Here is a 14,266-nt window from a genome sequence, read left to right as displayed (position 1 = left end):
AGGACAAAGATCTTTTCAATAACACGAATTGATTGGATAGAAATTAATTAAGTATAATAAATCAGCGTTTTTCAACCAAAGCATCAAAAGACCAGTAAAATGTCTGAAACAATTCGAACAACGACTAAATTAAAATTATGTGGATTTAATCTTTTATTTAAAAACCAATGTGAATGTCACTAAAATTATTTACATACAATTGTGAATGATTTTCATTTAATTAGAATTAAGTTTTCAAGTCTGCTTGGAGAAACCTTTCCCATCTTCACAGAACGTAGGTTGAGAAAAGCTTTACTAAGCCATTAGTGATCGATTGAATGAATTGCCGTAGTTAAAATCTTTCCAATATTGTGCCATTTGAAGACCGTTTTCTTTCTTTTCTTTATTACTAATCTACCAGTCTCTCTCTACCTACGTATCTACTAGTCTACCAGGCATCTTCCACGGGTATCAGGATCACGTCAATTGGATTATAACTCTCGAAAATCATAATACCAAATCAAATCGTCACGGGCCATCCTATGGACTTGATACCCACGGGCCGTCCTCGAGTGGGCCCATGAGTTAAGACAGTCCCGGCAATGGCTTTATTTACCGATATGTCAAGAGTCACTTTGCATTCGAATGATCAAGAGATTTTTGTGTGTAGAGAGCCTGATACGCACGGTATCAAGCGATTAACATCGTCCATCGCCACTCATTTTCTGGTACAGGTATCCCTCGCTTTACGCGATAAAAATATAACGCGTAATAACAAAGTCAGTGTATTTTCAAATCATTCTACTGTCTGTTTTCAATCCTAAATAATGATAATAAAGTTCTCTCTCTCTCTCTTGAATCATCACAAAAAATATGCTTATATATTAGCATGTGTTGAACTAGGTTTTCAATGTTAACACAGGGCAATTAACGTAATTGCTAGCGAAGAGAGTTTGCAAAGAAATACTGTATGTGAATTTTATTTGAAGTAGACTTCTCTCAAAACTGCCAGAGTGAATTTTTCTTCAAAAGTTCCAACGTTGTGTTTAAAAAGTCCCAATAAAACATTTCATTCGTTTAATTACACTCGTAACAATAAAAGAGTACAGAGATCAAAATCGTGAATTATCCAATATTGTGTGTTAACTCTTATTGTCCAAAAATTAATACAAAATTTTAAGAACAAGAATAACGATTGAAATTCTATCGTGCAAAAATCCTTGAGCATTTTTTTCAGCAGTAAATTGCAAAATATTCGAATCAGCATGTTAAATATACACGTTCACCAGCCTAGTGAAACTAGTTATGAAATTTAGAACAGATAAAAGTAAAAAAAAAAAAAGTAGTTTAGAAATAATCGATCGTGATCGCAGGCAGAATTGCGAAAATTTTAGTTAAGAATACATAACTGTATTAACAAAAGTAACGCTTATACTCCAAATCCAAACTAACCATCATCAGTAAGTTCAAATTGTGCGAATTGAGCTAAATCTAATACATAACTTAAAAGTTTTGAGAGATTCATGTTTGGCATCTTGTCACATACTAGTGAAAAAGTGAAATTTCCTCACATGCATGATCCATGGTCATTATTGTTCGTTATAGAATAATTAAGCTTACTTTTTCTACTACGTGTGGTTCTCCATATTCCTTTCCACCAAAAGTTCGAAATCCCCAAGGCTCTTGGAAGTTTCTCTTCAGAGAGATGAGAAAAGGTCTTTGGTAAGCCATGAGATCGATCAGCGTTTGGAATAAAAAAAAATCAAAGAAAATTCGATAATATGCTCAATAGAGCTTCGTTCGACCACCGGACGAAATACTTAGGTCAGACGTTACCAAGACTCGGCCGGTTCGGCTAACAACTCTGCTGTCTCGAGTCGAAATGAATTCATTGGGATATACAAGTGCACGTGCTATATCTTCGTCTCTTGTTATTGTTCTTTTTTTTTTGTTTTTTGCTTAAACCCCTCGCCAAATCCATCTTAACGAATTACAGTTGGCATCGCCAACCCACGATGAGAAGGATAACATCTTTGAAGATTCGGAAATAGCATACGACAAACCTTTCCGTGTGGGTGACTGTACGTTCGAGGAGCACTATCACAAAACACACATTGCAAACACGGAAAGAAAAAATTCTCCGCACATCAAGCCTGATTGTTTTTTCTGGCTCAATAACCTTAGCACAAAGATTGACATATTTGTATAGCAATTTAGAACTTTGTCAAAATATAAAAATTTTATATGAGAAAAGTAATCGAAGTGATTGATGAAAAAATAGGTTAAAAAAGCAAAAAAAAAACCTTTTCAACGCAGGAGAGGGAAACATAGATACAAAAAGTCATGAAAGAATACAATATAGTGGGTAAACTTGATGGTATTTTGATTAAATTTAAGTTTGAGATTCAGGTTAATTTTGAATTTCAGGATATGAAGGATGTACATTAACATGTGTAAAAATTGAAGAATTGATAAAAAGAAAAGGGAATTTGAAAAGATGCCATGATGAAAGAATTAAAGAAAACATGGGAAAGAGAGAGGGAAAGTGAAAATCTAAGGCAGAGTGAACACTGGACCGATACGATAAATGATACAACCTGCATATCGATACCAATTGGTTAAAAAACCTGAATTTCAGGTTTTTTAACATACACGTAATCTACACTGATTTTAGTGTGTTAAACATACTATCCTTCTTTTGAAAATTAGGACTTGTTGTTTCACAGGTCAATTCGCTAATCGGTTCAAATCCTACTCCATAGGTCGATACCAACAAGTAATTTTTAATGGTTCTAAATCTTCCCGTTATCTTCCGTGTCATAAATAATACTGAAGGCGCTGATATATATATATGCTACAAAATTCTGTCAAAAAGCTCAATTCATGGTGTTCATCAATCATCAATAAGTTAAACCTAAATATTGTGCAAAGTGAAAATGTTTGTCTTTCAGTAAGAAACATAGTCCTATATAATATAATATTAAGAGAAATGCATGAAGGACTTGGGTGTCACTTTTTACAGGTTTTTTAATTTCAACCAGCATATTAATGGCTTTTCAAAAGCATCAAAAAATATTGGGTTTGTAATATGCAACAGCAATTTTTTTTTTCAAAATCCGAAAACATTTCTGTTTCTTTATACTTCTTATGTTAGATCTATTCTCGAATATTGTTCCATAATGTGAAATCCTTATTATTCATTCAATAACATTAGGATTGAATGCAAGCAAAATAGGCTTTTGCGCTTCGTTTATTTCAAGAAATTTCATATTTTTGGTATTCGTATTCCTACCAAAATAGTCAGATCTGCTTTCAACCACGACTCACTCGAAGTCCGCCGTCAGAATACATTTATCACCTTCTGAAAATTCTGCACTTTGACTTGGATGTATCAATTATTTTAGTCCAAATCAGTTTTCACTATAATAGCATCAATCTTTGAAACGGTAATCTCTTATGTCCCACAATACAAATACAAACACAAAGGCCGCAACAGGCAAATGCCCAACCAAGTGGCTGAAAAAAAGATGTCCTTAACAAAATATGGATGTCAACTATAACCAAAATACAGCAATTCAATGTGAAAGTATATATTATGAAGACAAAAAACTGATAATTAACACTAATAATATACTGTCCATAAAAAATATTATGGTTTTCTTATCTAATTATGGATAGCTTGGCGATTTGTCCCACTATGTTCATCGTACTTCTTTTTAAACGTATCAATCGTGCTAGAATTCAAGATCCCTAGAGGTAAGCAATTCCATTTATTAACTACCCTATGGGAGAAAAGCCCCCTTTCGAAAAAACTACCTGGATTTGTCCCCTTGTCGAAGCACTTGATGGACGGTGCATTAATAATTCATGGTCTATCCTATTCACCCAGCTCATATCCCCCGAAACCTGTGTTCCTCCAATGTAAACATACTCAAAAAACCAAGCCTTTCTTCATAGCTCAAGCCTGGTGTGCCAACAAGAGCATGGTAGCGCTTTCCTGCACCCCCCCCCCCCAATCAATTTTATGTCCCTTTGTAGGTATGGTCTCCAAAACCTTACGGCATACTCCAGTCCAAGACGAATTAAGCCTCAAAAAAGTGTAAAGATCACTTTAGGAGAACGCGAAGAGACCTTTTTCAAAATGAAACCGAACATTCTATTCGCTTTTTTGACCATCGCTGAACAATGTTCAGAAAACCTAAGCCACTCGTCAATGAGAACTTCCAAATTGGTGACTAGTTGCATCCGGGATAGTGATACCATTCCACCAAGGCCGACTAGGCATTCAATAATTGTTTAGTGGGCTATGATTCAACCCGTAAGTGAAACGAGGGATGTTCGAAACAAAATGAGAGACCATGTACTTGTCAACACTAAAGGTCATGCTCTAATCGTTAGCCAATCGTGCAATCATATTCAAGTTCGTCTGGAGCCGTTACCTTTCGCTTTGATTCCCGACTAGCCCCATAAGCTTCACGTCCTATGCGAATTTGCTCACAATCCCATCGATACTGTGATCGACAATCCAAAGGGGAAATGGGTGTGGTGGTTGTTGATGAGGTAGAGGTTGATCGCGATAGTGGTGTGATTATCCTAATACAAATACAACGCCACAACAGGCAAAATGCCCAACGATGTGGCTGAGAAAAAGATGCCCGTAAAAATCCTATCTCTATGGTTAGGGAACTAGGGAACGGGGTGTGCAGGGACTTCGAGCGCTGCTGTTTTCTATGGGAGGGGAAGATAAGCGACTTTCGAAACCAAGGGCGTAGCGAGGGGACTTGGGGGTCTGGTCCCCCCCGAAATGTGAGAAAATGACCGAAGAAAGGGGAAAAAGATGGTCAAATCTATTGTTCTATCACTTTGATCCCCCCCCCCGAACGAAATTTCTGGCTACGCCCCTGTCCGGAACGCTTTTAGGAAGCGAAAGGTGTCTGGGAGGAAAATTTTGTGGGTGGGAACAAATCAGGTAGGTGCAAATGTTAGTGAGTCTGTCAGACTACTGGGGCTTACTATTCCGCTCGGGAGAGGGGTTCAGATGTGGCAGTGATTTCAGTAATGCCAATGGGGTAGTAGGGCATTTAGAAGTGGGATCCAGCATTTCAACTCAGACCTGAAAGACATTTGCTCTTCTCTTCTTGCTCTCTTGGGGTCAGTGCCGTCTTAAAGAATGGGCCCACCCGGGCACGGCTCGGGGGGTCTGTAACAAGTTAGCGAGTAGCTTGTATGTAATTTAAATACATCCTCATATATACATTATTTGTTATAGCTGTAAATAAATAATAATTTACTCCGACCTGAGGACAAGGGTTGAATAATTGAGTGATATTAATTGATACCTCGAGTATCAGCCCCAGACGCTGAGAGCAGCTCTGGGACAGGTCTCAGAAAAATAAGAAGTAGAATTTTTCGAGAATTTGCCAGGTATGGACTCAGAAAAATCACTTGGCTCGGGGCCCATGATGCTGTTAAGACGGCCCTGCTTGTGGGGTCACGTTTTTGGAGCTTCCTGGTTTCACTAATAGATGGCTTCGTTCTCGTCACATGAATAGAGGAGGTGGGGGGTTTGGAAGGTTTACGATAGGCTTAGATCAGGTTTTTTACTCCCAGACCAAGTGGACGGGAATGTGTGTTAGTTAAGTTAGCTAATGATAATAATATTATTCACGGCAATTAACCACCTCAGACTTGGATGATGGCTTCTCGATTAGCGCTAAATCACAGGGCAAATTAAAATGTGCGCTAATAAACGCCAGTAGCTTGGGTAATTAATACTTAATTAGGTAATTACATCTTACTGGCATTTTTAATTGGGTTGCTGCATATTTGAAAAACATGACATCGATATTTGTTATAGGCATCTTTTTCTCAGCCTTCTCGTTGGGCATTTTGCCTGTTGTGGCGTTGTTTTTGTATTTGTAGAATAAGAATTTTTATGAAGTATGATAGAGAGGGCCTATACCAGTGACGGGCGAACTTTTTTAAGAGGTGGCCAAAGAACAAAAAGAAAAATTTGGCGGGCAGAACATATTCTGACATTGATTCATAATTGAAATTTTTATGCTGAGAAGTAAAGTGTGATATAATGCATTCTTTGAAGACTACCATGGTTTTTCAAACAATCACCAACGAAGAAGGCAACCACCAGGAAGTACTACAAACTCCTAATGCATTTTGACAAGCTATAAGTGTCGTCGTTTCTCTCAAAGGATGAAAATATCAATAATATATATCCATTTGTGGATTGATTGCCAAATCTTCAATCTCGGTTGCTCAGCGGAACGAAAAATCTATACGTGTGCCTAACGACAACCATGGCGAGTCGAAAAATTGGTGTTTTAAAAGTTACTGGTATTTCCTGGTATTTGCCTTATTCGTTGGTGATTGTTTGAGCATTAATAGGCAAAGCCATCTACTTTTCCATACCACGGTTTCATTGCAAATGAGATGCAATGGTTTATTTTTTACAACTGGGAAAATAAATAATTATTTTTTAATAATTTTACGCATATTTAACTATAGCCTGTTCCATTTTTTGCATTGCCAAAATTTTTAAATCAATTTCTAAATTCTCACAGCTATATTTCTCATAGGGAAAAAAATGGAACACCCAATTAAATTATTTTTTTCGGAACACTGTAATTTAAAACTTCTATACTGTTATTTTAAAATCTGCGGCGGGCCGGGGGAAACCTCTAAGCGGGCCACTTCAGATGTGGTCCACTTAGAGGTATGGTTCACGGGCCGTAGTTCGCCCATCACTAGTCTAGCCTTCGTATCCATTACAGAATCTTGGGCAAACGATGAGGATGAACCATTCTTACACACAGGCCCAGCGCGAGACATAAGGCTACAGCTTAGGGCGGCATGTTTACAAGGGTGGCATTTTTTATGTCAGATTTATAATGACGGTGTTTTCTTTCTCGTGTGCAGATTTTTACACATTGAAATATTTTTGAGGAGAAAGCGTGAGCGTGTGTGTGTGGATAAATATATATATATATATTTTGTGTGTGTATATATATATATATATATATATATACAAAAGTATTGTATATATACGGGGTGATTATAAAAAAACTATCCCGACATATGGGCCCCTAACTATCATACCATTCACAGAAACTGAATGAAATTTTGGCATAAGGTATTTTGAGGTATGCGCTCAAGAATGATATGGAAAACAACAGTGTCACTCTAACAGTTACTGTTACAGTGAGAAAATTTCGAAAATATCAAATGGCAACATCAAGTTTTTTGTATTGGAATGCGATCTCCATACTGAAAAACACTAAATAGCGTTGGAATGGCACCTGTAGCACGAAAATCCCCGGAGCTAGGCAAGGAAAAAGTAAAAAGGACTTTGCCGTGCACCAGAGCATTAATGTTCGTTTCATTCGTCACACAGTTTCTTCGGCTGAGATCCCAGCCTGATTAGTCCTCACAAGGTCATGTGGAAAATTTGTGAAACACAATAAAATGCTTTATTTTATGCTGCTTCTTTGTCCTTATTGGTCGTCCTCACTTTTAGCCGATCTACCGCCGGTGATTTTCATACTACAGTTGCCGTTCGAACGCTATTTAGGGTTTTTCACAATGGAGATCACATTCCAATACAAAAAACTTGGTGTTGCCATTTGATATTTTCGAAATTTTTTCACTGTAACCGTAACTGTTAGAGTGACACTGTTGTTTTCCATATCATTCTTGAGCGCATACATCAAAATACCTTATGCCAAAATTTCATTCAGTTTCTTTGAATGGTATGATAGTTAGGGGCCCATATGTCGGGATAGTTTTTTTATAATCACCCTGTATATACAATACTTTTGAAATGCTAAAATCAAACTCTTTTGCTATTCAATGCTCAATTCATCTCAATAATTGCCTGCATCCTTTCCTGCACTCCAAAAGAATGCCACTCTCTTTAGGTCTCTGCAGATAGGCAGGACATAGACACACAGCCGAACTATATATTTTTCAGTTGCATCCATCTTTCGGAAAGGTACGAAATCGCATAAGTGATAAGAACCTGAGGAAATCTGGTTCTTCGGGTTCAGGTCTCAACAGAAGCTGGTTTCTGAAAAATTAAGTTCCTTCTCTTTTTTGTAAAGGATCGTTTCGCTCTCTTTTTATCAACAATTTTCCAGTTGACTCTTCTTTTAGCCGAATCCCCTCAGCAAGTTTGGATTCCTTGTTTATCTTACTACAAATGCCCATTTCAGTCAACACCACTACTAGAGCTTGACTCTCGCACGTAACTCCCCAGGGTAAAAGAAGGCCAAAAAGCCCACCGGCGCCCCGTGTATTTTGCCCCACATTTGGTGCTGTGACACCAACTATTGAATTTTTTTTCAAAGCTGCGAGTGAAGGTCGAGAAATTTCGTCCGAAAGGAGCCAAGAGACATATCCAATGTTTTCGGTGTCAGACCTGGGACACCACTCGTCGCAATGGTCGGCGCCCGAGAGGTGCGTTAAATGCATCCGACCACATGCCTCCAGAGACTTCACTAATATGCGTGGGGTCGACGGACTCCAATGCACGAACTGCAATTTGTTCCATACAGCGAACTACAAAAATTGCATATTTTCTTCTTTTATAGCAAATCCAGCAAGCAGGCCGAAAAATCAATGCACCAGAAGCCTATCCAGGGGCCCACAAAAATGAAGCAAGGGACGACGAAGCCCGTACCACCAGCTGAAACTAAGAAAACAGCCGACGTCTCAACATCCTACTCTTCCGACACGAGCCTGGACGAGTCAATGGACAATCTCCGACTGGCCTATCAAGATGTAATGACCAAATTGACTAATGAAGATGGTCATAATCAAGCACTTATGCAGGTGCGTCAAGTCATCGGAACCACCCAAGAATGGGTAATGGCAGCCCTGAACTCAAGTGTCCACGAGCCCGAGAAGGCAGCAGCTACTAATTCCAGCGAACTTGTCTCCGGCCGGATTCTCTACTCTTTCTTTCCCTCCTCTCTTTTTGTCTCGTCCTCTTTTTTATATGTTATTTTTTTTAACTAATTTTTATTTATTGTTAATTTTGAATCTCTTCTTCAAAAACTCAAAAAATCCCAAAAAAATCAAAAAATTTTGAAAAAAGAAAAATTTCTCTATCTCTCTTCTTTCCTTTTCACCTCTGGACTTCATTTTTTCTACTATCTTTCAGGTCAACAGCCAATTCTGATGCAGGCGAACTCTGAGCCAATGGCGTCATGCCATTGGTCTTCGGACATTTTTTTCTTTCTCTCTTTTAGGTGCTGACAGGACTCGGCGGCATTTTGCCTGCGAGAAATTTTGAAATGGCTGGAGCTTGATTTTAATTCCCCAATATTTTGACCTTACACACCATTATATATACAAACACTTTTCATACACTCACGCACACTTCTCAAAATAGGCCACGGTTAGTTCGTTGGCCCACTTCTAAGACCGATAGAACGGCCATAAAAAATTGTGCCGCGGGACCGGCAAAAAAAATTCTCTATTCAGCTCAGCTCAGCAGTACACATAGTGGGGGCGTTTGATATAGCAGAGAGTATCGAATAGAAACTCGCAATCAGCTTGGTTTTTAAAATTAACGAATGCTTAAAAAATTTCATAATTATAAAAATCATTGCTCAGACAACAGTTCAGAAATAATAGTGTTGTGTGAATATCACTATTTTTAAATATAACTAGGGAAATATTCCTCATATTTTGGTCGCTTTTCTCCCTACATCTTTTCCCGCGGAACTTGAGTGCGATCACTTCTTGAAAGATCAATAATATTTTCTACTAAATTTATGAGTAAAAAATTGAGAAAAATATCAAGTTTATCAAAGCCCCCCCCCCCCCCACCGTTTAAATGTGTATTATTAACATAGGCGTGGAAGGGTAGAAGTGGAAAATCCCCCACTCCCGAATAGCTTTATTTGTGGAAATATTTGTTAGTTTCATTTTTTTTACACAAGAGACGTAATTATTGACACCCAAAAATCCAGCCTAAAAGAAATTCGGTACGCTTCCAGTATGGAAATATTGACGGTACATCGAAAATAAACAAACAAATAACTTGCCAATTTTTCCACAGAAATATACATGATTTTTAATTCATACTACTCAAATACATTTTCCCACACACGGTGCATGATAAATTAGCTTAAAACTCAAAATATCACTTATATATCCAAATCATTTTCGATATGGTTAAGTACGTGCGTACGAAATCAATGTGTTTGATTTCGCTGCTCGAATCTCTTCTCTCATCGTTGCTTTGCTCTCCTTCTCACTATTTGTTCAGCCTAAGAAAGTGGTTTGCACTAGAATACTTATCATGACGTAGAGTTTTCTTTAAATAAATTTAAAAACAAATAGTTCAAAATTTCACTCACTGATGACGCTGCATCACGAAAAACTCCACATAATACATAAAATGTGACACAATGTATAATTAATGTTTGCTACGATTTGCGTTACATAAAACTGTCATATTTCAATATGAGCACCCTTTCTAAAGGGCAGCATCTAAACGATACTCAATTTCAACCCATGTATGTCTGTATCTGCAGACATCGATTGCAGAAAAGCCTCGATCAATTCCGAATCTTATCTTCAATTCCTCGAAGTTTCGAGGCGTGAACGCTAGCCAGTCTCCCACTTGAGAAAGTCCCACCGGAGAGAGCAGGCAGACGTTCAACACAATACTCACAATAAAAAAAAAATCCATGCATCTGCTATTTTTACTTCAAATATGAAAAACAGATGGCAGCACCTGTGAAATACGAAACAAGAGCATGGCTCTAACAATGTAAATACGTTAAGGACACACTCAGAATACACATTCAAACATGTACAAATTCATTAGAAATTCCTCAGAGGAATGTTTATGTGGTGCCTGCACGGTTAGAAGTAGTAGTAATCCCTCGATGTTGGTTACACGTGAGGCATAAGTTACGTCTTTTTTTTTACATATCCTTACAAGACATATGCCTTTCCTGGAGAGGTCATACAGATCTCTTGGGAATACGTGTGGATCACGTTAAAAAAGGGAGAAGAGGGAATCAAAAGGGATAAAATCTGCTGCGGTGGCAATAACAGGGGTCAGTCCAGCACTTCCTAGAGATAGAAGGCCTCTGCATGGGTTGCTAAGTTCATCTGAAAGTCATGAGAATAGTCCGGTAAGACTACGGAGCAGGTTTGCCATATTTTCAACCACAGCATCCTATGTCGTTTCTTTTTAATTTGGCGTAGAATCTTCCGGGTTTGCTTAAATACCGCACGGTGATTGGATGTGGGAGCATATAAATCGCCAACTTTGTGCCCGATCGTTTCTTTTCTGCACATCGATGATAATAGCACGTGCAGTGGAATTTTTTCTCTGAATATTTTGAGTAAGGATGGACTACTTTCATGACGTCACGAGCAGCGTGCCGAGGCCTTCTATCTCTAAGAGGTGCTTGTTCATCTCGTCCAATCTATCAGTCAACTAACTACTTTGTTAATTGAATCTCTTAAAATTATATTTTTCCAATGCGGAAGAATGTCCATCTTTGGGCTTTCTTAAGAGTGTCGTGGGCCCCCGGGTCAAGTGATTTTTCCTACGCCCTACCCGACAAATTTACTTATTCCCAGAAATTTCAACCAGATCTCCGCCCTTTCCCCTCTCGAGGCCCCGGGCCATGTCAGGGTGGACCCATGCGTTAAGACGGCACTGAGAATTCCGCAGTGCATTCTTGCTTCCAAAAGATTTTTTTTACTCGCAAATAGGAAATTTCTGGAATGGCAAAAAGCTTTTTTTTAACGTCAGAAATTTGCCACTGGACTTATCCCGTAGCCGAGATCTCGTCCAGCCTAGCTATGACAAAAAGCTGAATTATGTGCAAATAAACATCTTTTATTACTCTAGGCTCAGTGAAAAAGAAAGAGCCAATAAGTTTTATGTGTAACACAAATCTTAATCAGCATTAAGAACTGTTTGTGAGGCATTTTATTTTACTGAACTCCAGCCCAGGGTGTGAATGGATCCGGGGTGACGTGTCGGGAGAAGCAGTTTTTATGTAGGTTCGTTAGAACGTCCCGTATTTTACACAGATATATTTTTCTCCACAATTCGGCTTTTTAGAAGGAAGATGACCCACTTTCTCTGGATTCGTAATACAGCGCTACCTGTGAGTGAAAGTTTGAAAAAAAAAATTCAATTTATCAAAACAAAAAAACCTCTACGGCACGAAAATATTTTAGTGCAAACCGCACTTTTTATGATTTTTGAAATGTGTCACGGACTTTCTGCCCACCCTGTATGCTGATTATTGTTGATGAGAACCACTTCTCTAGTAGATCAGTGGTTCTTAACATGGCTCATGCTGCCTCTTTGCGGTCCTGAGACATTCTAAGTGGTTCACTGATGAAAATCAGATTAAAGAGGAGTCGTGACAAGTGGTGAAGGGGACCACGGAGAGCTGTGGAGATATGAAGCTTTCAAGTGAAATATGGTGGGGAAAAGAGGGAACTAATTTCAAATTCCGGTAAGGTCGTCCATAGAACCAGGGCCATCTTAACCCATGGATCCATGTGGCATGGCCCAGGGACTAATAACTATAGGGGGCCAACACGATGGGATCTGATACTATGTGATTTTCGAATGTAGGTAATGTAAATATGTAAGCTGTTACTTCTAGCCAAGTATGAGGCCCAGAATATCTTTTGTTCTGGGATCTCTGATGTTAAGACAGTCATATATGTGGTGAGATTCGATTTGTATTTTATCTCACAGATGGCGGCACTTGTAAAGCCAATGCCATTGGATTGTCACGCGGGAAATCGCGAGAGAAGCGACCGAACCATCAAGAGCTTAACATGTCGCTCCGTAGATTTTTTTATTTCGTCTTATGTTTCGTGTTGTAAATAAATAATTATTTTAAGAAATTAATCAATTATCCTGAATCCATCATTTTATCCAAATCACGCAACCTCATAACCCAAAGTATGGTGACCGCGGACTTCAAACAAGTTCCAGTTTCTTCACTGCAGCACGAGGCAATCTACTAGCGTTTCCCGTGAGTGAACTTTCGCTTTCCGGAACTTGACATCACTTTTCCTGGATTTTCATCATGGAAGTAAGTGCCGTTCAGGTACCACTTTTTAACCACCATGATCCAGCGCTGTGGTTTATCATGTGTGAAAGCACTTTCGCTCTCGCTGTTCCGAAACCGATAACCGAATCTGTCACAAAGTACAACTATGTTGTCGTGAATCTGCCTCCGGAAAGTGCGGCTCTTGTCAGAGACATTCTCATTAATCCGCCGGCCACGGATCCGTATGAAAGGCTGAAATCGGAACTGATTAAACGGTCGAGCGAGTCGTCGTCCACTCAACTTCGAAAGCTCTTAACATGCGGGTCATTGGGAGATCGGAAACCATCCGACATTCTCCGCGAATTGCGACGACGAGCGGAATCGCATTCTGTCTCCGACGAATTGCTGATGGAGCTTTTTCTCCAACACCTACCGGCATCAACTCAGTCCATTCTCGCTGCTGTCACTCCACTCGTTCTCGAGAAAGCTGCTCAACTCGCCGACAAAATTCATGAAGTGAACCCTCAGCATGTTGACGCAGTTGAGAAACCGCAACAGCCGGATTCCGTCGCGCAACTTCGGGACGAAGTGGCTCAGTTACGCCGCGAGTTGAAAAACGTCCTGCGTTCGCGCAGCAACTCTCGCCAACGTACCTCACGTGCGCGCAGTCCGCATCCACGATCGGAAAACTGCTGGTATCACAACAAATTCGGCAACAACGCCAAAAAGTGCGTGTCGCCGTGCAAGTTTCAAAAAAACGGGGCGGGCGAGGAGTAATCGCGACATGCTCCTTGCCACAGGCATCTCGTCGCCTTTTTGCCATGGACAGAAATTCCAAAATTCGATTCCTGATTGACACTGGATCCGATGTTTCCATCCTTCCAGCATCACCATCACAACGACGCCGCGACGCCACTATGAAGCTCTCTGCTGCTAATGCTTCATCCATTAGTGTTTATGGTCAAAAGAGGGTGACATTAGATTTCAATCTCCGTCGTAATTTCACTTGGACTTTCCTACTGGCTAATGTTTCCACACCCATCATTGGGGCAGACTTTCTGTTCAACTTTGATCTTGTTCCGGATCTCCGACGACGATGTTTACTGGATAGGACAACAAAACTCAATGCTGACTGTGATCTTCACATTGCAGAAGTTCACTCAATCAAACTCATCGAAGGTGACACCATCTACCACAGCCTTCTCAGCAAGTTTCCCGACATCATC

At 39.4% G+C, this 14,266-nt stretch overlaps 1 protein-coding gene across 1 annotated transcript in view; it reads right to left on the bottom strand.

Annotated features, from left to right (window-relative positions):
* LOC149085094 (uncharacterized) overlaps positions 1–2,091 on the bottom strand; it is a 36,319-nt gene extending 34,228 nt beyond the window's left edge. The window contains exon 1 of the mRNA XM_089232883.1: positions 1,600–2,091. Coding sequence (XP_089089009.1) covers positions 1,600–1,710 — 111 coding nt within the window. The 5' untranslated portion in view covers positions 1,711–2,091. The remainder of the gene's footprint in view (positions 1–1,599) is intronic.
* Between the last annotated feature and the right edge of the window lie 12,175 nt (positions 2,092–14,266).

The sequence above is a fragment of the Pholcus phalangioides genome, unplaced genomic scaffold (assembly GCF_987345545.1).
Source record: "Pholcus phalangioides strain wild (caught in Gottingen) unplaced genomic scaffold, Ppha-v1.0 ptg000007l_1, whole genome shotgun sequence".
NCBI lineage: Eukaryota > Metazoa > Arthropoda > Arachnida > Araneae > Pholcidae > Pholcus > Pholcus phalangioides.
Note: the sequence above shows the minus strand (reverse complement) of the source record. Positions and strands in the feature narration are given on the sequence as shown.